At 42.5% G+C, this 24482-nt stretch overlaps 1 protein-coding gene across 1 annotated transcript in view; it reads left to right on the top strand.

Moving 5' to 3' along the window:
* LOC147617183 (OVARIAN TUMOR DOMAIN-containing deubiquitinating enzyme 1-like) overlaps positions 1–20857 on the top strand; it is a 39394-nt gene extending 18537 nt beyond the window's left edge. The window contains exons 6-8 of the mRNA XM_086776789.1: positions 19917–19966; positions 20104–20204; positions 20323–20857. Coding sequence (XP_086632915.1) covers positions 19917–19966; positions 20104–20204; positions 20323–20577 — 406 coding nt within the window. The 3' untranslated portion in view covers positions 20578–20857. The remainder of the gene's footprint in view (positions 1–19916; positions 19967–20103; positions 20205–20322) is intronic.
* Positions 20858–24482: the final 3625 nt, after the last annotated feature.

The following is a 24482-nucleotide window of genomic DNA, read 5'->3' as shown; positions in this document are numbered from 1 at the left end:
ATAGGATCTCTTTTAGCTTTTCACCCAGGACTTTCCCAATAAAAACTCTCGCTTAGTACAACAAAGCATTCCATAGAGAAGGCACACTTGTACGACACTCCCAACTCGTAAAGGTCTTCTCCATCTCAACCATGGATCTCACAACCCTTTCCCAAACAGCAATAGGGCTGTACCAAACCATATGTCCTTCCTATAGTCACAACCTGCTTGTAACCTCGAAAAAAACTAGAACCTGTTCACATGAATCCAGAGACATGCTTTCCACACGGAACCAAAGACCTGTATCCGATAAACAAAAGACCTGTATCCCATAAACCATAGGTCTGTTTCCTCGATACCAAAGTATTGCTTCTTCTCGAAAGACCAATGTCCTGTTTCCATGACAGATAAATCCTCAGATCACGGTTGCCAAAAGCTAGAGAGAGAAAGATAGAGGACGTGTCAAGCAATCCCTGAATACACATAGGTCCAAGACGAAGAGCAACACACATCGCTTTCAAGAACATCATCTTGTGCGTCTTAACTTGATCCTCTATATCCAAATCTCGTAAACAAAGCCTGCTTGCAAAGAGAGAGAGAGTGAGACCCCTTGGCTGTTAGCCCCTCGGTGCCTCCTTCAGCTCGCCTTCTTCCCAGAGAGAGCTAGAGTGAGATCCACATTGACTGCTTCCACACATGCATGTAACCTGCTCCACGACTACTAGTACCTAGTCAAATTCTTTGCTGTGTGTCCATCCTCTGCACCGCTTTCCCACACCTGGCGTCCATCTGACTGCCCAACTGGCTGTCCACCTAACTGATAGCTAGCTTGGCTGCCCACCTATCTGGTCGCTGGATGCTGGCAGCCCGTGCACATACCACGTGAGGTGTCCTATTGCTAGCAGCAATCCATCTGGCTGTAGCCATGCACACACCCCCCTGACAGTGCCCAGCAGCAGCAGCAGCAACCGGTGGCAGCAGCAGCATCACCTTGTGGCAGCAGCAGGAGCCAACGCGGCAGCATCAGCATCAGCATCAGCATCAGCACGACAGCAACAGCCAATAGCAGCGACAGCACGGCAGCAGCAACAGTAGCAGCGGCGGTAACTGTACCCGGCGGCGGCAGCGATATCCGGCGGCGGCACCAGCGCAGCAGCACTCCAGCAATAGCAGCGTCCATGCATACCTTGTGCCAGTTCTCGCTCAAGGAGTTGCTCCTACCGTCTCACCATGCGCCACGCCACGGCCACCTCTTCCAATCCACCACCCTTCGCTCTTTTTAAAGAGGTGATGTGCTTTTCATTAAAAACACCAAAAGCAAAGTTTAAAGGAAACGCATGCTTTTCAAAATAGTTAGCCTTTAAATCATCTAAGGTTTAAAAACCTTATAACTTTAAAAATCTCTTTTGTTCCCTTTCACACTTGGGTTGGCCACCATATATGGGTTTCCTTTTCACATTCAACTGATGCCTGTCCACACTGTGCGTCCCGTGCCCGTGCCCGTGCCCACCTGCTTGTTGTCCAGAGGGAAAAACACAGGGTCGTAACACATACTCCAAGTAATGCATGTGCTCATACACCAAAGAAAAATCTCCGGCTGTTGTCGATGCAATCTCCAATAAATCTATGAATTGAGAAGATACACTAATTGGTATATGCTCCATAGGTGAAGACAAATTTGGTGATCACTGGAAGATTCTCCACCTAGTGTAGACGGAAACTGAAGACTCTCCCTCAGAGGCCTGGCCGGAAACTTCCTTTGATCAAGCATGTGGCTTGATGCAATTAAGCACCTTGGGTGTGCTCAACTCGAGAAATGAAAAAAGCTGAGACATGCACACATCTCCTTCACACTCATCCTCCGCCTTCTAAAGAGGCCTCCTCCTCAGACAACTACTCCAGTGCTGAAGAAGTCTCACCCTTAGATTGTTGCTCCAAGGTCCTTAGACAATCCTTCGCAATGTGCTCGGTGGAGTCACACTTCAAACATTGACTAGCGAGTCGCGTGGCTTGGAACTCCTTTTGAGAGAATCATGTTTGCGACAGTCCCACTAGAACTCTTGTTTGTTGGGAATCAAAGTCTTACCTATGGGTGAACCCACTCTTATGAGTGAGGAAGTGTGCGTTAACTCCTCTGGAGAAAGTCTCTGAGTCACTGCTATCCGAAAACTGGTAATGATGAATTCCATCGACACAATTTTTTTGTACTTATAAAATGTACATGTACTTCATTGAAATTTAATCAAGTGTCACATCATTGACTCATGTACTTTCACTCTCCCTCTCTATTGTGTTGACTCTCTCTCTCTCTCTCTCTCTCTCTCTCTCTCTCTCTCTCTCTCTCTCTCCTCTGTGTGCAATGCCATAGCCACAATGAGCCCCCATAGTTGGGCTGAAGCTCTACATTTGGTATCAGAGCTGCCTGCCTATTTGCAGCCTGCTCTCCGCCTGCTGCCCATCAACAGCCACATCTCCATCTGTCCTTTGTTGCCCACGTTGCTCGACACCTATTGCACATTGTCCTCTTCCTCTGTTGCCTCCAACCTAGCTGCTGCCCGCCATTTGTTGTCTGCATGCTGTCCACCATGGGCAATCTGTCAACCATGCCATAATCAGAGCATTAAACTCTAATTTCTCAACATTTGTCAAAATTGAGAGTGCATTACAAGCATTAGACTATCATTTCTAAAAAGCCCTAATTTTTGGAAAACCCTAATTTTAGAAAACCCTAGTCCTAATCTTTTGTAAAAGGGTAGACACCGGCTCAAGCATTATAAGAGCTAAGGCTCCCTTCTCATATCATGGACTCGCACATGATCATTGAAAAATTCAACGAGGAGAGTTTTCACACCTAGCAGACTAAGCTTAAATTTAGTGATGAGAGAAGGGCTTTGGTCTTTCATTGAGGGGGAGAAAAAGGGGCTTGAAGCATAAGGTGAAGCCGAGAAAGCTTAGAAGCTCCAGCCTTTGGTCTCATAGCACTAGGCCCATTTGACAATTTCATACCCAAGTAGCAACAGAACGGGAATGGGAACGGAACGAAAGCACCACTAGGGGAACGGGAACGGGGAAAAAGGGGGAACGGGAACGAGGGGGAACGGAAACAGGGAACGGCCTAGATAATTCCTAGAAATGACAATAAATCTTAACATACAATGCTCATTTATATAACCAAATCAGAGACACACTAAAGTCTAGTGCACCACAATTTGCATGGCTAGATACTAACACTGAATAGATCTCACAAGTCAAAATAAATTAGCCCACATCATACATGACATAAGTGATGCAACATGGCCGAACACACTCCATAGTTGCTCAATCGGAGAGGAGCTTGCACCTTGAGACAAGATCCTTACTGCCAATGATTGAAGCTGTGGTGTACGAGCCCCATAATCCTCCCACCATAAAGCAGCCCCTATCTTAAACCTATCTCTCTGTGCATCAGCTGATCCAAACCTTCCCAACTTGCTGCGATCACCTCATCATCGGCCTCTTGTCCACATCCTTGGAACTCGGGATCCAAGACATACGTAGCAGCATGCATAGGAGAATGATAACCATTCCATCGTGCTTCACATAATTCTCGAACCTCTGCATATTTCTCATCAGACAAGCCCATTTTCCCTATTTTCTCGATCATTTGGTCAGCCCCCTCATAAACCTTACCAATGCATGGCTCCCGTCCATCTGCAATCCGCATCAAGCGCATGATCGGCTTCATCATAGCATTGATAGTGTTGACTTCATCCCAAAATGTGAAGTCTTGTATGGTTCTTGCAACCTTTATGCCGGCTCTTGACCGAGAAAGAGCCCATCCCATCCACTCATTGCATACAACCAACTGCTTCAAAGGCAATTGCACTTTGGATAACCTCTTCATCATGAGAAAGTTATAACCAAAGCATGTCTCTGAGTACTTCAAGAGATCCTTTTTGGGCGATCTCTTGCGGAATTCATTCAAAATAAACTGATGGTTTTGAATGAAGCTTATTATCTCCTTGTCTTTTTGAATGTGTGGATCAACCCATGGCAAGCTGCCAACATCCTTCAATAAGTTGCTCAAACAATGAGCAAAGCATGGACTAAATGTGATATGCGGATACCTATCTTCAAGCTTGCTGCTCCATTTGTTGCCTCACCATCAGCTAAGAACTGAATAACATTCTCTGGTCCAACTTTCTCAATACCTTCGGCCCACTCTTCCACATGTTGATCTGCAGTTTTTCCAGTCCGAGAAGCATCATGTGAGGAAATGAATTGCATTCTTCCTCGAGAATAAGCAACCATGCCATGAATGGACCTTTTTCGAGTGTCACTCCAACCATCTGCAATAAGTGACACACCATTCTTTGCCCAACTTTCATGCATAGACTCTAAAGCACATTCAATTGTAGCTTTCTCCTTTTGCAACAAGGTGGTGCGTAGTGTCTCATACGAAGGAGGCTTGTATGTTGGGCCATACCGTGCAATCTCCTGGACCATTTCAATGAAATATGGAGACCTGGCAACATTGAATGCTACATGATCATGATAAAAGAACCTTGCAACAACTGCATCTACCCTCTCTTTCTTGCGGGGATCCCAAGCTACTCCCAAGGTTTGCTGCTTGCTGAAACTTGCACCCATAGACTGCGAATCTTGGGAAAATGCAAAGCTCCCAAGTCCTCCATACTGTTGTCCATCTCCCAAGTGTACATCTTCCCCATGTCTACTAAAGTAAGATGCATCAATTGCTTGTTTCTTTCGTGCACATGCTTTCTCCTCTTCACTTGGGTACTTTGCCAAAAGCTCTCTACGCATTTCAGGTGTTGTCCCTGGGCATTTGTTCACTTGTGCTTTTTCATTGTTTACATGGCATAGATGTGCTCTCACACGGTTTGCTCCTCCTGACTTCTCTTTGTTACATTGCTTGCATTTCCATCGTGTTGCACCTCCCTTAGATGAATACCTTTCTAGCCTTTCAACCTCGTCCCAGCATTCGAAGCCGATCGCTTTGAACCCGAGTAAGCCATGATTTCTGCAAATTCGGGCAAAAAGTTGAATAGACTTTCAAAGTTAACCATAACCATTACAGAGAAATGAGTCCTTTTTTTGTCTATTGTTTAATGGGGAGAGACTGTGCAGTCCAGATTGTGACATAGGTAATTTTTAAAACACCAAAAGTTCAAACAAAGAAAGAGAGAGAGAAGAAAGAGAAAAGCTTGCTGCCTTGCCTTCTAAAGATGTAAACTGTTGAACTTGAGTCTTGATCACTTTGTTGCACAGGGCCCAGGCAGATTGCACTGTTGCTGCTTGCAGGTTGGTACCAGGCACAGTGTTGAGAACTTGAGTGTACTACTGTAGTCTGTTGTGGACTTGTACTATGTAGTATGTAGAGTCTAGACTGTAGTAGAATGTAGTCACTAGTGTGTACACTCAGCATTGTAGTATGTACACGGCAAGGGCTGGGGGCCTGGACTCTGGAGGTTGGGGCGACTGTAGTGCCTGGTATAGAACAGTACGGGTAGGCTGTAGGTGACGGGCGTCGGGCAGGCTGCAGGTCGACGACTACAGTACGGGCGTCGGGCAGTGAACTTCCGAAAAGCGACAGGCAAAAGGCGACAACCGTACGGGCGTCGGGCTTCTAATATTTTTTTAAAAAAAATCCACATCATCGTTCCCACGTGGGGGAACGGCAGCCCAACGTTCCATCTCGCGTTCCACCAGCGTTCCACGGTCGTTCCGTGGCGTTCCACGTACGTTTCACCACCTCATCGTTCTTGCCCACCGTTTCCATCATTCCCTTCATTCAGGCCATGGGGGAACGCGTTCCACCGTTCCCAATGGGGGGAAACGGGGTTCCCCTGCTACTATGTTTCATACACCATGTTGTTGATCTCCCGACTTCCAAAGAAGCATATGAGATGTTGGATAAGCTCTTTGGAGCACAAGGAAAGAACTCTAAGGTCTCTTTGCAGATAGAGTTCTATGGCGTGATGATGCAGTCACATGAGAGCTTCGACGCTTATGTGAACAAGATGAAGTCCCTAGCGCGGCCAACTCCATCGACTGCACGTTCCGTCTGCTGTTTCAGCGGACTGTGTGCCTTGGTTTTGACGAGTGCATGTGCCTCTTGTCCGCCGCTTGGCTTGCCACTTTCCACTCGCAGTCGCCCATTCCCGCCTCCAGACGCGGCGGTGCTACTTCACAGAGGACCACCTCCGCCTCGCCAGTTGGCGGTGCTCGCAACACAATGGGTGGCCCTGCGTCCACTTTGTGGCTTACATGGCATTCGACAGAATTTCAAGTTTTTTTGGGACACTTTCGTCGGCAGAGCCCCGTCCAGTCGTCGTTCGACAGAGTTCGACGCCATTGCCGTCGTCGTCAACGTTGCAGCTTGTAGGTGCCATCCAGCCGTAGTTGCCACATTGTCACCGAGGTCCTTGTCGCCTACTGCTCGCCATCGTCGAAGCTGCTTGTACGCCGTCGTCGAAGTTGCCTCCAATCGGCTACTTGTTCGTACCCAGGTGACCCTCTCGCCTCAGGTAGCCACCCCAGGACATAGTGGCAGCCTGTCTCTAGTTCCTCTGAACATCTTTGCAAACGCAGATCCCAACCATACAGGTACTTGATTTTGGGTTCATTTCATTGGGCTTTTGTGAATTACTTGCTTCATTTCGAAATTCTAGGTACATGCAGCAGTACAAGGCAAGATTTGGTGCAGGGCTCAAAAAAATTGAGAATTTTTCAAAAATTCGTGCTTAATTGCACAATTGTAGCTACAAGGTACATAGAGATTTGGGGCTTTTGCAATGTATGTGCCATTGGCACAAAATAGAGCCCAATGGTGTATTAAAATTTAGGGCTTTTCGCATTTGCGTGCGATTGGCACATCATTCAGCTCTTTGGTGCATTAAAAGTCTTTTCGCATTTGTGTGCAATTGGCACATCATTCAGCTCTCTAGTGCACAAAAATTTGGGGCTTTTCATTGTTGTCAGGACACTCCAAACAATTACTGCAGCCTTGTCTTGAGGCAAAAAGTTTGCGCAGGAATGTGTGATTACCTGGCATAGCACTCAAGCGCATTGGGTTTTGCCTACAGGTGCTTTTTACCAGCATACTTGGTTGCACGTGTTTGCATATCTCTTGGTAAAGAGATTTCAGCATTATGGTTGGGAATACAACCGATATATCCCAAGAGGACAAATTGGATGGATGGTAGTAACTACTCCCTCTGGAGTTTCATGGTCCGAAACCTCTTGTGGCAAAAGGCTTATGGGGTTATGTATCAGGTGAAGATGTACGCCCTACTGACGTAGCACCTCACACACTTGGCTGTGGTGCGCAACAAGCTGCAAGACCTACTCCTCCCTTAGAGGAGCAGAAGAGATGGGATACTCGTGAAGCCCAAGCGATGGCTTTGATTACTTTGTCAGTAAAGCGATCAATCATACTGCATATCAGATCTTGCAGGACCTCACGGCGAGCTTGGGATGTACTTGAAACCATGTATCAAGCAAAGAATGAGGCCAAGGTAACGAGGTTGCATATCTCAAGAAGGAACTTGAGAACTTGGACATGATGAATGATGGTGATAGTATGGTTGATTATCTTACGAAGATCCAAAATCTTCGAGAGCAGTTGCTCAATATTGATGAGCCATTTCTGAAAAGGAACCGGTTTCCAAGACACTATCATCACTGCCAAAAACTTAATTGAACTTCCACACATCGCTCACTCTATCTATGCGAGGGAACCCGGAACCAATCTTGTTGAAGAGTTGGTTGGCTTGTTACTACAGGAGGAGCAGAATCGGAAGAACGAATCTTTCGTCATGCGTGGTGTAACTATTTAGTCCTCCTAGCTCTATTTCACATGATGAAATCCATGCCCGGACACTAGACAGGTGGAAGAAGACATGGGGACAAGGTCCATAAGATTTCATTAAGAAAAAGCACCATTCTTGGTCAAAAAGCAAGAAAAAGCAAAAGGTCAAACAATATTGATCGCGAGCCATGGTCACCATTGGAAAGAGGAGACTAAGACGGACCAAAAAGCTAAAAGCCGATTTCTCAAAAAGCAGCTCTAGTGCCAAAACGCAAGGCCCTGAAGTTGTACAAGCACAAATCGAGAACTTTGGTTATTATTAATAATATTTAATAAAAAGGCAAAAGCAAAGCAAAACATCACTTTTTGGCAAAAAGCAAGGCTTTCCCAAGTATAAAAGAAGCATGAGCCTCTCTTGAGCATCAAGTTGAAGAAGAATCTCTTCATCGCGTTGCCATCTTCGTTCAAGCGTGGAGATTATCTTCTTCATCATCATCTATGAACCAAATCATGGAGTTTTTCATCACTACATGCTGATTTCAGAGCGCCTCCAGCAACTGCAGTGCCACGTCACCATGTTTCCGTGCGACTATACGGATCCATATAGCTGTAGGGATTGTACGGACAGAAAATTCCAAAAAACCTAAAAATTTTAGCAACCCTGAAACTGCTCAAAAAACCCTTAAAACTGCTTTTTGGAGGTTTTTATCACCCGAAAACCATTAAAACAAGTTTTATATCACTTTTCTTGCTAGAAAGAGCTTCTCTAGGGTTTTCATCATCGACAAGGCTATAGGAATTGTGGAGATTGTTCATGGGATGAGCGAGTGGATTTAGAGCTTGGACATGGAACTTGGGCATACAGCTTGGACATGGAACATGAAGCTTGGACATGGAAGCTTGAATTTGAGCATAGACATGAAGAACTTGGACATAGAGCTTGGGCATGAAGTTTGGATATGAACATGGAACACAAACCTTAGACATGAAGCTTGGATTTTGGACTGGGATTTGGATTTGGACCTGAACCTGGACTTGGACTTGGACTTGGACTTGGATTTGGACTTGGACCTAGATTTGGATTCATTGGACTTGGGATCCATTGGATTTGGATATTGGATCTGGTACTAGCCCGGTGAGAGATAATCGTGGGTCATCCCCGTGGTGTGCTCGGCATCAAAGATCTTGTGCGTCGACATCGACATCCACTTGGATATCCTACAGCGGCATATTTGTCTGTTTTGTATCCATTGATTGTATTGATCCTGGCCAGCGTGCCCGTGGATTGTTCCTAAATAAATTTCTGAAAGGGGGCGGGGCCTGTTCCCCGCTCAATGTGGTGTACTGTGCAAGATCATATTCCGTTCTCTCCTCTCTCTCTCTCTATATATATCTTTTTCTCTTGGACACATGGTTGAGTCTGTCATGGCACGCCCCGCTGGGCTTACACGTGGTAGTGATGGGGCTTTTGTTGCCCAAGGTAAGAGCAAGGGAAACTTTTCAATCAAAGGCTGATTTGAAACAGCCTTCACAAAGGTCTAAAAATGATGCAGGCAAACCCAAGAAAAGGGAAAATGCCACTACTGCAAAAAGGCGAGTCACTATTTAAATGAGAGCAAAAAGCGGCTTACAAAGGAGAAGAAAAAGGAAAATGACATGGCTGTAGATTCTTCTTCATCACCTGCAACGAAAGATGATGCATCAATAAATCTTGTGTAGGATGAGTGGACTTTTCTTACTTCCTATTATGATGCATCATTAGAGCATATGTCTCTTAGTGTCATTGAAAAACACGACACATGGTACTTTGACAGTGGTGCTTCTAAACACATTACCTCACAGAGGAATTTGTTTAAGAGGCTTATGGCTGCCCGTGAAGGCAAACGGGTAAGATGTGCAAACAATTCTTCTTATCCAGTTCAGGGTGTTGGTGAGTTGATTCTCACAATAGCAGATGGTGCAGACTTATGTCTTCCAGATGTATTGTATGTGCCTAGGATTAAGAAGAACTTGATGTCCGTCTCCTCTTTTGCTAAAAGAGGATATGCAGTGAACTTTGAGAACAATAGGTGCACAGTCAAAGATGGTGAAGGTGGCTATGCAGTAGTCACTTCCGGCACATTGTACCATTGGTTATATTGACTTGACAGGTTTGATATAAGAGAGCATGATGCTCATGTGTTTATTACTCTTAGTACTTACACCTGCCATGCTAGAGACAGAATTGTGGCATGCCAGGTTTGGGCATGTAAATTATGGCAGTTTGATGCTATTGCAAAGGCATCAAATGGTGTAGGACATGCCTCATGTGCCACCAAAACATGTATTTGAAGGGTGCATATTGGGTAAGATGCACAGAAATGCATTTCCAAAGCACAAGAAACCACGAGCCTAGATTTATCTTGACTTATTATGAGGTAATCCCTTGAAGGGGAATTGTTGGGAATCAAGGTCTTACTTGTGTGTGAACCCACTCTTATGAGTGAGGAAGTATGTGTGTGTGTGAGCCATCCCTTTGAGGGGTATCAATAATATTGGATATTTATGTGTGATATGACATGAGTAGTGATGTCTAGAGGAGAACCTTTGTACTTATAAAAGATACATGTATTGCATTGAAAATTAATCAAGTGTCACATCATTGACTCATCGTTGAAGCGGCTAAAGCCTATCTTCGAGTCACCATTGTAGACGGATCTAGAGCTACCCGTTCTATTTTTTATGGAGGAGACAGGGAAGCTACTCCTAGGCCTGCTCTCTCACATGCAGCTTCCTTGGGACAAGTAAGGGAAAGGAAGGCAAAGACACCAGAGAGATCTAAAGATCATCAAATTGACATCATGCCAAGAAGTTCGACGAGTGGTTTGCAGTGGTGTTTAGCCCATTGCATATTTCGACAAATAAAGCCTTGGAATCTTTGTGGACCAAAGCTGAAATAGAATTCTTTTGAAGCATTGAGACTTAGTGTTGGATATTCTAGACCTTTTTTTGTGGTTGAACATGATGAGATTGCATTGGAGCAGTCTTGAGCCAAGCAGGCCATGTTGGGCCGATGAATATCAAAGCCAACAAGAAAGCAGATGCATTATCACGGAGACCCTTGAGCCATGCGGTTTCTATGGATTTCACTTTGATGAAGGATCCTTATGCTACCAAAGAGGATTTCAAAGATTTTTTGGAACAGATTACAGAATAGAAATTTGGCGACTTTTTATGTCATCAAGAAGGGTTTTCTTATGATACAAACCCAGGTCATGTGTAACACAAGGAATTGAGACCAAAGTAATGGAAGAGTGCCATGATTCTCAATACATGGGGCATAGAGACACCTTGACTACACTTCAAGCTTAGGAGAGCTATTTTTATTGGCCTAGTATGAGAAAGATATTGAACTTTATGATTCGAGAATATTTGTTTTGTCAGAAGGTCAAGTTTGATCGACAAACACCAACAGGATTATTGCACCCATTGAATGATCTATGGGAGAATATTGCTATGGATTTTATCTTTGGATTGCCAAAGTCAAGGAATGATGGTATATGGCCCTTTCAGGATACCAAGAAGATCAACCATGTATGTCATCAGTTGGACCTTTCAGATCATTGGAAGATATATAATGTTTTCTGTGTCAGTTTATTGAAACCATGTACAGGTTATCCACCAGGGGTGGAAGAGCCAGAACAGATTGTGTTTCATTCTGTGAGAAAAGGAGGAAAGACAGTGGTCAGAAAGTTCCTCTTGGAATTTAAGAGTTATTTGTTGTTGGATGCAAAATGGATGCCAAAGGAGTACTTATAGGACTATCTAGATATACTTCGAGCTTATAAGCATTGAGGAAGTGGTTGGTCGAGATGTATTTGAAGTACAGATGTGTATGTCTTGCGATCAAGATAGATTCAAGAGGGAGGGATCATACCTCTAGTCCTCTTCACTATATAAATATTGGATTGAAATTGATCATTATTCTGCTTATAATGGTTATTTGGACATACTCTAGTTTCGGTGGCAAAGATGCTAGAAAGTTGAAGGAGCAAGATTTGTATATGGACGGCAACGATGCCAGAACGAGATTTGTATATGGGAGGCAACGATGCCAGATGACCCATTGGACAGCAACAATGCCAGATATATTGGACTTCGCAGTCGGGCGGTCGTTGTGACCAGATGGCCTAGATGACTGTATCGGATTTCGCAGTTGGGTGGTCATTGCGACCAGATGGCCCAGATGACTGTATTGGATCGGATTTCGTAGTCGAGCGGTCATTGCGACCAGATGGCCCAGATGACTGTATTGGATTTCGTAGTCGGGCGATCATTGTGACCAGATGGCCTAGATGACTGTATTGGATTTCATAATCGGGCGGTCAATGTGACCAGATGGCCTAGATGACTATTGATGAACTTTCGGGCGGTCCCAGTGACCAGATGGCCTTGAGGAAAAGTCTGAGCAGTCCTAGTGGCCAGATAGCCAGCACGGTTTCGATGAAACCAGACATGACAATCCATGAACAAGAGGATCATTACTTGTGCATTGCATACTGACGTATGTCTGAATTTCTTTGACTGTCTGCTGTTTTTGAGGTACGGACAATACTTGTATTTATGGCATGTGATAGTCCACTGGACTCCAGACTACTTGGTCAGTACGTGGAATACCCAGTGGACACGAATGATGCTACTTGTTTGTTGACTAGCTTGTGTCTAGTTTTTGCAGGAGATAACCATGCATTTATTTTATCTAACACATGTGACAGGCCATGAAGATGTACCATCAAGAACAAGGACATCGGTCAAAGAAAAGGCATTGAGATGTTGCCAGATGAGCAGATGACACCATAGATATGGGAAAGACCAGATGCACAAGCTCACCGGATGGGACTAGTACCTTGAAACATATGGATGTACTTGATGTATCTTGAAACATATGGATGTACTTGATGTACCAGGGACATATGTATGTACTTGGAAGATATGGACATGCTTGGAACGCTTGCGGTCCGCAGCTGAGGAACTGCGATGTAAGAGGGAGGGAATGTAACTATTTGGTCCTCCTAGCTCCATTTCACATGATGAAATCCATGCCCGGACACTAGACAGGTGGAAGAAGACATGAGGACATGGTCCATAAGATTTGATTAAGAAAAAGCACCATTCTTGGTCAAAAAGCAAGAAAAAGCAAAAAGTCAGATAGGATTGACTGCGAGCAAAGGCACCATTGGAAAGAGGAGACTAAGCCGGACCACAAAGCTAAAAGCCGCTTTTTCAAAAAGCAACTCTAGGGCCAAAACGCAAGGCTTTGAAGTTGTAAAAGCACAAATCAAGAACTCTGGTTATTATTAATAATATTTAATAAAAAGGTAAAAGCAAAGCAAAAACATCACTTCCCAAGTATAAAAGAAGCATGAACCTCTCTTGAGCATCAAGTTGAAGAAGAATCTCTTCATCGCGTTGCTATCTTCGTTTAAGCGTGGAGATTATCTTCTTCATCATCATCTATGAATCAAATCATGGAGTTTTTCATTGCTACCCGCCGTTGATTTCAAAGCGCCTCCAGCAACTGCAGTGCCACGTCACCATGTTTTCGTGCAATTGTACGGATCCGTATAGCTGTACGGACTGCACAGACAAAATTCCAAAAACCCTGAAATTACTCAAAAAATCCTAAAAACTGCTTCTGGAGGTTTTTATCGCCCGAAAACCGTTAAAACAGGTTTTAACAGTTTTCTTGCCAGAAAGAGCTTCTCTAGGGTTTTCATCATCAAGGCTATAGGAATTGTGGAGATTATTCATGGGATGAGCGAGTGGATTTAGAGCTTGGACATGGAACTTGGGCATACAACTTGGACATGGAACATGAAGCTTGGACATGGAAGCTTGAACTTGAGCATAGACATGAAGAACTTGGACATAGAGCTTGGGCATGAAGCTTGGACATGAACATGGAACACAAATCTTAGACATGGAGCTTGGATTTTGGACTTGGACTTGGATTTGGATTCATTGAACTTGGGATCCATTGGATTTGGATATTGGATCTGGTACTAGCCCGGTGAGAGATACTTGTGGCCCGTGGGTCATCCCCGTGGTGTGCTCGGCAGCAAAGATCTTGTGCGTCGACATCGACATTGATTTGGATATCCTACATTGGCATATTTGTTTGTTTTGTATTCATTGATTGTATTGATCTTGGCCAGCATGCCCGTGGATTGTTTCTGAATAAATTCCTAAAAGGAGGCGGGGCTTGTTCCCCGCTCAATGTGGTGTACTGTGCAAGATTCTATTTTGTTTTCTCTCTCTCTATGTATCTTTTTTCTCTTGGACACATGGTTGAGTCTATCACGGGACGCCCCGCTGGGCTTACACGTGGTAGTGATTGGGCTTTTGTTACCCAAGGTAAGGGCAAGGGAAAATTTTCAGTCAAAGGCTGATTTGGAACAGCCTTCACAAAGGGCTAATAATGGTACAGGCAAACCCAAGAAAAAGGAAAAATGCCACTACTGCAAAAAGCCGAGTCACTATTTAAATGAGAGCAGAAAGAAGCGGCTTACAAAGGAGAAGAAAAAGGAAAATGACATGGTTGTAGATTCTTCTTCATTACCTGCAACGAAAGATGGGGCATCAATAAATCTTGTGTAGGATTTAAGAAGCTTATGGTTGCCTATGAAGGCAAACGGGTAAGATGTGCAAACGATTCTTCTTATCCAGTTCAGGGTGTTGGTGAGTTGATCCTCACAACAGCAGATGGTGTAGACTTATGTCTTCCAGATGTATTGTATGTGCCTAGGATTAAGAAGAACTTGATGTCGTCTCCTCTTTTGCTAAAAGAGGATATGGAGTGAACTTTGAGAACAACAAGTGCACAGTCAAAGACATTGAAGGTGGCTATGCATTAGTCACTTCCGGCACATTGTACCATTGGTTATATTAGCTTGACAAGTTTGACATAAGAGAGCATGATGCTCATGTGGTTATTACTCTTAGTACTTACACTTGCCATGCTAGAGACAGAATTGTGGCATGCCAGGTTTGGGCATGTATATTATGGCAGTTTGATGCTATTGCAAAGGCATCAAATGGTGTAGGACATGCCTCATGTAGAACTGCCACCAAAACATGTATTTGAAGGGTGCATATTGGGTAAGATGTGTAGAAATGCATTCCCAAAGCACATGAAACCACGAGCCTAGATTTATCTTGACTTATTATGAGGTAATCCGTTGAAGGGGAATTGTTGAGAATCAAGGTCTTACTGTGTGTGAACCCACTCTTATGAGTGAGGAAGTATGTGTGTGTGTGTGAGCCACCCCTTTGAGGGGTATCAATAATATTGGATATTTATGTGTGATATGACATGAGTAGTGATGTCCAGAGGAGAACCTTTGTACTTATAAAAGATACATGTATTGAAAATTAATCAAGCAAGTGTAACATCATTGACTCATGTACTTTCACTTTCCCTCTCTACTATGTTGACTCTTTCTCTCTTGTGTGCAATGCCATAGCCACAACCATGTTCACCTTTAAGCCCCATAGATGGGCTGAAGCTCTACATTGTTATACTCTATGGCCTTAACAACTCCGTGTAAGAATCTCCTTGCTCTTTTGTTGTTGGACTATCTGCTAAGTCCTAGGCTTGGGACTCTTTTGCGTCTCGAGGGTTGTAGCAAAACGAATTTCGTCTGAAAGATCATGGGGCCAATTTGCATGCACATTTACATGCAAGGATACTTTCAAAATCATCCACAAAATGCTGAACTTGCTCCGATCGTTGGTCCTTGGGAGCATGAGCAAAAGCTTCCAGAAACGTGCTAGGAAGTCGGTTGTTTGCGCACCTTGTGACAAAGCGCTCTTTACCTCAGGGTTATAGTCCACAAGAACAAACTGCTTGAAAACTGCCTTGCAAGAATCACTCGAGCGATTCATAGAGTGGTGCCTAAGGTGGTCTTCCCATCACGAGGGTGGCATCTACGAAAGGCAATGCACAAGGGTGCCATAAAGGATAATTTACTAGTCAATGCACAGGGGTGCCAAAAAAGAAAAAAAGGCTCTAGTATCATCTATAGAACACTCATGCCTATATGCTATGGGCCATGGCACCAATACATTGGAAAGAACCCAAATAGTGAATTTTCCCAAACTGAAACTTGTGGACTCTTGGAATTTAGGGGCTTTACTCTGTCCAAGCATATCCAAAGTAGTCATCGCACACCTGTGCTAGAAAAGAAAAATAAATTGGAGGTTCACTATGCTTATCCAACTTGTCCAAGACCAGAGATGTCTTGGGACATGTGAAATACTTGGAACCAATGGGCCAATGTCGGTCTCCAAAGTCCAAAGTTCTCACGCTTCGGATGCGCTCCCTAAGTCTTCGTATAAAGTCCAAGAAAAATGGCAGCCGTCAAGAGTCCTCCACATGATCCAGATATCTCCCAAAGACCTCAGAAGGTAAGTATAATGTAGATATGGTCTTGAGGTGTAACATGCAAATGGTATGATTATGTAACGCACGTTAAGACCACCTTTATCTACCCACTTAAGGGCCCCCTTTGGTGACTCATGTGCTGCCCATAGGTAAGCCTCAAGATTGTAAATGCTTTGTTATATGATCCTAAACTAGGATGACCTAAATGAACTGATTGTTCTCAAAGTGGGTTAATGTCATGTGCATCAGCAATGCCATGGACCTTCTCAAGACTAAATCCGGAAGAGGCAAGCAGATAAAGACCATGAACCAGTAGAAGATGGACATGGAGTAGGACTTAGAGCAAAACATGGATCAGAAGGCTGTCGGCTGCATGGTCTTTATCTGCTTGCCTCTTCCGGATTTAGTCTTGAGAAGGTCCATGGCATTGCTGATGCACATGACAGTTAAGTGACAGGCACTGACTCTACGGCTTGGAATGACCTACGTAGCTCGTGCCTGACATGTCCCTAGACTAGGTCTGACAATGGGGTACCATCATACGACAAATGTTCCTAAAAGGCACCACTTGTAGAAGGGTAGCACTGATGATGAGCCAGTGTACTGTGTGTCACTGCACTTGAATGCATGGGTGCATGTGACATTCCCTCCTGTTGTCTCTGAACTATGCATAAGTGTTTGATTCATCGATCTGGAACCATGCTTCCACTTATAGAGGAGAATTTGCTTAGGCTCGATGATTTCTGATTTGTTGATCACTTCAGGTTGCTACTCATTCGGAATCTCTTGTAAAGATGTCCCAACATATGGCTTGAACCATGGGGCATGGAAGACATCATGCATAGTCCAACTATTTGGCAACTTCAACTTCATGGAGATGTCGTTGAGCTTCTTTACAATAGGAAACGGGCCAAAGCTTCGAAAATAGAGCTCGGGACAACGCTTGCCCACTTTTGCTTTAACCGTTGCTTCATGATGCAAAGAAATATCCAATCTTCTTGCTTGTAGTTGACATCTCGTCTAGACTTGTTGGCTTGCTTGGTGTATGCTTCCTATGCTTTGGTTAGGCGCTCCTTCATAGATTCAATAATCTTTGAGAATGTCTCTGCGGTCTTGTTGTCCTCCAATGATGGTGACGCCATCCTCATAAGAATAGATGAGAAATGCTGCCTCATATGGAGTCTTGCCAATGCTAGATCATTGAGGATTGTTTGCACCAAAGGAAGATACTATTTCCATTTTGATTGTTTGTCATGGCAATACGATTTGAGAACATCGAAGGCTAGCTGATTGTCTATCTTTGTCTGACTATCTATCTATGGATAAAATGCACTAGACAATTGCAATTTAGTCCCAAAGTTATCAAACAATGATCTTCAAAATGAGAAGTAAACTTGCAATCTCCATCTAAAGTAATTGTCCTTGGCAAATAACAAACTAGATACCAAAGACGGATGAACAACTGAGCAATAATGTCTTTACTGTGGCCATGTACTTTGCACGGAATGAGCATGCAAATCTTACTGAACTGGTCAACAATGGTCAAACGCTATATTCTTGGTTCCTGTAGAGCTGCTGGAAGAGGACCTACGAAGTCCATGCTAATGTCCTGAAAAGGTCCCTCGGGGATAAGACTAGCAATCCGGCTTGCTTCGAGTGTGGAACTTTCACTTTTTGGCAACTCCAACATTCTTGGACATATTGGTAGACATCTCTTCTCATCTTTGGCCAATAGAATAAACGCTCTAACTTCTCCAAGGTACTATTGATACCTCGATGACCCCCAACAAGAGAATCATGGGCATCATGAAGAAGTGCGTGGCTTTTCTCCTTTAGTACGCATAGCCGGTTTTTGTAGAATAACGAGCCATCTAGGATTGTATGATGTCCTGGTTCTAAATTGAGGCACAAAATGTATGGAGTCCCGAATTCTATCGAATCCGCATATTATGTCTTCATGCTATCCAAATCTTTTCCTTGAACTTCTAGCACAGTTGACTTCCAACTAAGAGCATCAACAATAGTGTTATTCTTGCCAGGGACGTATTCAATCATACCTCCAAACTGTTGGAAGATTTGACTCCACCTGGCTTGCCTATCACTCCATTGGGTAGTAGTCATGGTTTTCATTTTACTGGAGTCTTCACTATGAATTCCCTTGAGTAAAGGAAAGGTTTCTAATGTTTGAGAGCTGTGATCACCCCTAAAAGCTCTTTGTCATACACAATATAATTCTTTTGTTGTGCCATGGTTATGACATTGTTTGAGTAGATCAACACGGGAGGCCCATTCTAGGAGAGTTTGTAAAACTCATCCTCCAAATTGGTCAAATATTGGGGTGGAAGGAACGTAGCTTCTAGGTCGGACACAAAAGTATCCCATACATAATGAATTGTGCTGGTGGTAAGATTGTAGGTATTAGGTTTACACATAATGCATGTTGGAGTTAAGGTGGATGAAATCGCTCCATTGTGTGCGTGTGGGGAGAGAGAGAGAGAGAGAGAGAAAGAGAGAGAACACCAGCAGCACGTACTAATTATAAACAACCACCAAACAGCAGTACAGTGGTCGAACAGCGGTTTCTGAGTGTTTGGCAGCACCAACCTCCTGCAGTATGTGTTGGTATTCTCAAGATCAAAGCCCATGCTATGGTCGGTGTAAGATATCCATGATGTATGTGTAGGAGAGTGATGAAGATTAAAGGAGAAATATGAAGTTCAAGCCATGACAATGGTGTACAGAGGAGATAGAGAGGGTATGAGAGAGAGAGAGATGTGATAGCACACGAGAGAAATGTTGCACAATTCAAATGATACTCATGTGATTAGAGAAACTCCCAAGTACATGCTTTTATAGGCATCAAGCCTTATCTTCTGACCTAGACTTTAATAATGGCTGTTCACACTCATAGAGGATTTTCATACCAGTTAACTCCGAAATACCGAATATCCCCTTTGGAGAGATGGAGGTGATGTCTGGCAAACTTTCAATAGTCTCTATACTTCAACACTAGCAAAGAAACAAGGCATGTTCCCTGCTATTGACTGAGAGGCTCATGAGCATGGCTCACAGGCATGAAAGCATGGCTCAGAGGCTCATGTAGCATGGCTTAGTGTGAAGGATTCAAAGTCCTGCCTCGGTTGTTTTGTTCTAGTGTTCTTCTAAGTTTCTTTAAAGAATTCCTAGTTCACTGGAGTTAAGATTGACAAAATCTTAGTATTGTGTTGCTTACCAAGACCAGTTTGCCACTAGGGCAGATTTTAGGGCTTTCACACATCATTTTCTCACACCCGTTGGACAGCTGAGGCCTTGGATGGGGGAGATTCCTGCCCATATACAATGGGCAGTCATGATCCCCCCCTTGGGTGGGGGTGGGGGGGAGCTAAGTTGTGAAGGAACATATCAGCCCCTGGCCCCATTGATGGGTGCATGGATGAGGGGAATTCCTTCATTGGCAGTCACGATCCCCCCTTTTCATGGAGAGGCTAGGTAGATGTGATACCTGGCAAGAGAGTGAGCCCAAATGAGAGTATGTAGTGAGTGTGAGCACAAGCCCAAACGAGACTATGTCATGAGTGTGATCGCACATCATTTAACAAAAAACAAGACTGAAGCTTTTTTTGCTTTTTTTTAGTAGACATGGTTTTGGAATGTCTTGTGATAGTTAAGAAAATAGCGTTTCTTATTTTAAGAAAATGACTGCAGTGTGGATAAACTCATCGAGAGTTGCCGGGACCAGTCTGTGTCAGATTCTGGTGAGATTCCTTAGAAGGCTTGCTTAGCATCTTGCTTTTTTGTTTTGGGTCTATTTTCTTTTTTTAAATGTTTGCAAAACTTTGATCCCACGCAATCAGAATCCTTATGCAGTTGACTTGTGAAAGTGGTGGTGCAGTTGTGATGTTTTTTAGATTCATAACCTCGGGGGAGATACGCAAACGGGGGGTTTTCTTTGAGCCCTTCATTTTTGGAACAAGCAGCATGAGTGTTGAGCAGGTAAAGGCGAAGTTTTACCCTTTAATGACCTAAAGTTACCCCCTAGTGAACAAGTCAAGTTTTATGCTCTGAAGGTCAATTGCTGTAGCTCATAGAGTTATTTGGCTTTTCTTGACAGTTTTGCCGGACATCTGTAGAACCCATGGGTGAAGAGAGTGATCATGTGCACATTATTGCTTTATGTGACGCCTTGGGAGTGCCAATCCGAATCGTCCACCTTGACAGTAGTGTCGGAGATGGGGGCAAAAATGTAGAAGTAAATTTTCATGATTTTATCCCCTCCGAGCCTCCTATGTCTGGACAGGAGAAAGTAAAGCCACTCGTGGTGTTGCTGTATCGACCAGGTCATTATGACATTCTTTATGAAATGTAAAAATCAAGGATATGTACACACTTGAATGTGATTGTGGGTGGTGGACAAAAATACGAAATGGCCCAGAAATGTGCACTATGGGCAGTGGATATTATGCATTTATTGCATGTTAGGCTGGCCAAGTGTCTAAACACCCTTAGTACCTCTTCACTTCTTGGTTTTCATTGGATTTTTGCAGTTACACCAAACCCGGTGTAAGGCACTAACCAACCAACGAAAAGGGGCCTAGTTTGTCAAACTGGCATTGGGCCAACTACTATAATGCAGCCTTTTTTAATCATCTCACTAAAGTAAAGGATTGCCATGCCTTCTAAGTCATGTATCAATTTGTCTAATGTTGCCAATCCTTCCAAAAAATTTTCCTTCTTTTGCTAGTGCTGACTACATAAAAGGTGAGTTGGTTGTTTTTGTCGTCTATAGAATATTGCTGCTTGCAAGAATCATAGGCTAAACTAAGAACCATTGGCAAAGATACAAAGTGGAATATTTTATGTGCTCACAATATGCTTCCCAAGTCATATATAGGATTCTTGCATCTTGAAGATAAACCAGTAGAATGGAACGGATGGAAAGCATTTGAGATAGAAAGGGAAGGAAGACGACGAAAATTTATTGGATTTGTGAACAAGGAAAGAAAACACCTTGAAATCAAGAATACGAAGGCTAAAATTTCTAATAAGCTAATTAGGACTTGAGAAATGAATAATAAACTATTGTTCACAGCCAAGCAAGACATTTTGGAAAAAGCACGTAGAAGAAAAGACCTTAATGAATATTTGAATATGCAAGTAAAGAAGCTAAAATTCTTAAAAAAGAAACCACTAGAGCAATTAAAGTTTCAAAACCTTCAGTTTTTAATTTAGCCTGCCCGTCAGCCTAGTGGAGGAGGTTGCATGCACTTATGCCACTAGTGCCTCTGTGTCAAGATGTGCACGGCTGGTCGGGAAGGGTAAAATGCATGAAGGCACCATAATTTTGAGTTTTTAGTCATAGCTTTAAAGTTTTAACCAGTATGCATTGAGCTCATTTTTTTGATCTTCTAGATAAGCCAAAAGTTTATTGCAAGATTATTAAGTTGTATTGATAACCTTGCAAGGCAACCTTGCTTTGAGTTATAAACTTAACCAATACAACCATACATAAGCATTGGTCTATGTGGCATGTCTTGGAAAAAATTCCAACTCTCATAAGAAAGGTCCATGTTTATTGCTTGACTGGTGGTGCCATTAGGAACCAAGGAATGATCAATATTAATCTCGATTAATGGTTGGATTTGAATCAATAGGCACCATAACTTTGAGATTTAATCATTGCGCTACCAATCTTCAGGGTTTTAAACCACTATGCATTGACCTCACTTCCTTGGGCATTTAGATAATCCTAGAAATCAATATGAATTACCTTGTAAGGCTACTTGGTATGAACTAATACCTTTAACCGAGCATACATAATGGCTGTTGGGGGTACAATTTGTGTGTGTGTGTGTGTGTGTGTGTGTGTGTGTGTCGGGGGACTCACCCTATCTCATGGTGGACACCACTACAATTCTTTGAAGTGATTGTAGACACACTTGAATGACGAGTAGTGTGTAGTATCCTCCCAAAGTATATAAAAAAAGTTCACCTTAATAGGTGAACAAGATCATATGATTTGATCAATGAATGTGGGACCTCAATAGACACTAGATATCTCTTGGCTATGTTTAGCAATATATGTCAGTGGAATCCATTTTCGACCATGTCTTTAATAAGTTCGAGAATATAATCCCTAGCACAAGTAGAGAATGCATAATATTTGAGAGAATCATTTTGTATAATTAGGCAATTTCTCTACTTGAATTAAAGTGTATGCATGTAAACCATTTGAATGGTAGGCCCTTGCTTTTGTCAAATTTGCTAAGAGAAACTCAATTATCATTGCTACTTTCTATGTAGAGATTTAAAAAATGGATTAATTCAATTATATGTTTGTATGTAAAACCACTTCTTTGAGCATACATTCTAGTAGAAAAGAGGATAATTCTAGATGGACTTATCATTATTTTCAATAGCATAATGCTGTAAGAAATTTCTGATGAAGTTCAAATATTATTTATATACCTACAACATTTAAAGAGAGGTAAAAGGTGGGTTCCATTCAATTTTATATATCTTTTCATAAATGAAGAGAAATAGAGATTACACTACACCAAAGAAACCCATAGAAATATCCTTGGTTTATGTCTAAATTCCATCCCCACATTTAATGAAGCAAGCAATTATTTAAGATTCAAGACTAGATTTTAACAAACCTTTCAAGATTCAAGGAATCGAGCCAAGTTTAGGCTTAAAACTCTTTTTTTCATTTAGACTTTTTTAATGGGATTCTCTCATAGCATTGGGTCATCCTTGCTGTGAATTCTAGGACTCCTTGTACTAAAACAATGATTGTAAGTACCACTTATTTGGCTCGACCATTGAGCCATATAAGAAAGGTACTAAAAGCCATATACAAAGGCTCAAATTTTGGATAGATATCTTTGAAATTGTTAACTACATTACCATGAAACCCTATGTATTGATCCAAACCAATAGAGGTGGCCTAAAAAGTGGACCAAATTAAGATCCAAACCACGGCTTCGACCTTTCTTTAAATGTGCTTGTGTTTTAGACACTTGTAGTAGTTCACTCTTTTGGGTTGACCATGTTTTGTGGTATATGGTTATTTGGAAGATTTCTATCCAAATCCAAATTTGAGTCTCCTGAGTAAGGCATTTGTTGGGTTTCTTATGTGGCTTAATGGTCTAGCCAAAAAAGTAGTATTTATGATCATTTTTTAATCTTTGTTTAAGAATTCATGGTAGAAGGAATCCTAGAATTCAGCAATAAGAACACCACAAGGCATCTCCACTAATTCACAAGGAGTCCTAGAATCCAACAACAAGAACACCACAAGGCATCTCCACCAATTCACAAGGCGATTCAAAATCCTTCTCTTTGAGTTGGAAGCAATAATTCTATAAAACCCAAAGCAGGTTATGGCTATGGCTACGAAGGCGCCACTAATTCTACTCCTCGTATAAGTAAAGGTGGACTTTTGAGGTAGCAAAGGTCAAATTTTAGCTACTCTTGCCTAGGAATCTATAGTGATCTTCACAACTTATTGACAAACATCTAGTATTATTACCGCATCAAAGTTAGTTATGAATATTGGTGGTAGTGTAACATCGTCTACTTTAACTAACACTGATGAGATTAATGCTAATTCTTTTAGTTCTACTTTTGCAAAGAAACTTAACTGGTTGGGTATGTAAATAGGACAAAGATTCACAATTGATAAGTTTGGATTCATAGTTGGTAATTTTGGAAGAACTTCACGGCATTCTAAACAAGAGACTGAAGTTTTTGCCTCATAATGGAACTATTGACTCTTGAAGACAAATTAAAAGCAATATTTATGGAATTTTTGATGAAACTGATAAACTGATAGAAGTATTGAATCCTTTAAGGGTCCAGAATCCTGTTAGTGGCACAATGTGTTCATGATTTTTCTTGGAAGGATTACCCAAGTATTTGTGTATTTTTAAATTTCAAAAGGTTCAAACTTATCAATTTGACTGTCAATTGTTTGGATGGTTTTTTTGTGCTAAATCTAGATACTTATATAATTATGATCCCCTACTTAGGATTGAACTTGATAAAATAGTGAAGCTTTAACTAGACTTAATAGTGGTAGCTTCATTCCATGCATAAAATCTCTAATTGAATCTCACATAAAGTTGTCTCAAGATCCTTCTTAATTTCAGGCTTTGAACCACATAAAATCTCTCTCATAGATGTTTACAAATTGCTTTATCAAGTTTGGGGATAGAATTTGGAGACAAACCATGGGTATTGTTAGAGGGCTTTCATGCTCTCTTAGTCTAG

The sequence above is a fragment of the Cibotium barometz genome, chromosome 37 (assembly GCF_041138505.1).
Source record: "Cibotium barometz isolate CiBa-2024 chromosome 37, ASM4113850v1, whole genome shotgun sequence".
Classification (NCBI taxonomy): domain Eukaryota; kingdom Viridiplantae; phylum Streptophyta; class Polypodiopsida; order Cyatheales; family Cibotiaceae; genus Cibotium; species Cibotium barometz.
This window is presented reverse-complemented; position numbering and strand designations above follow the sequence as displayed.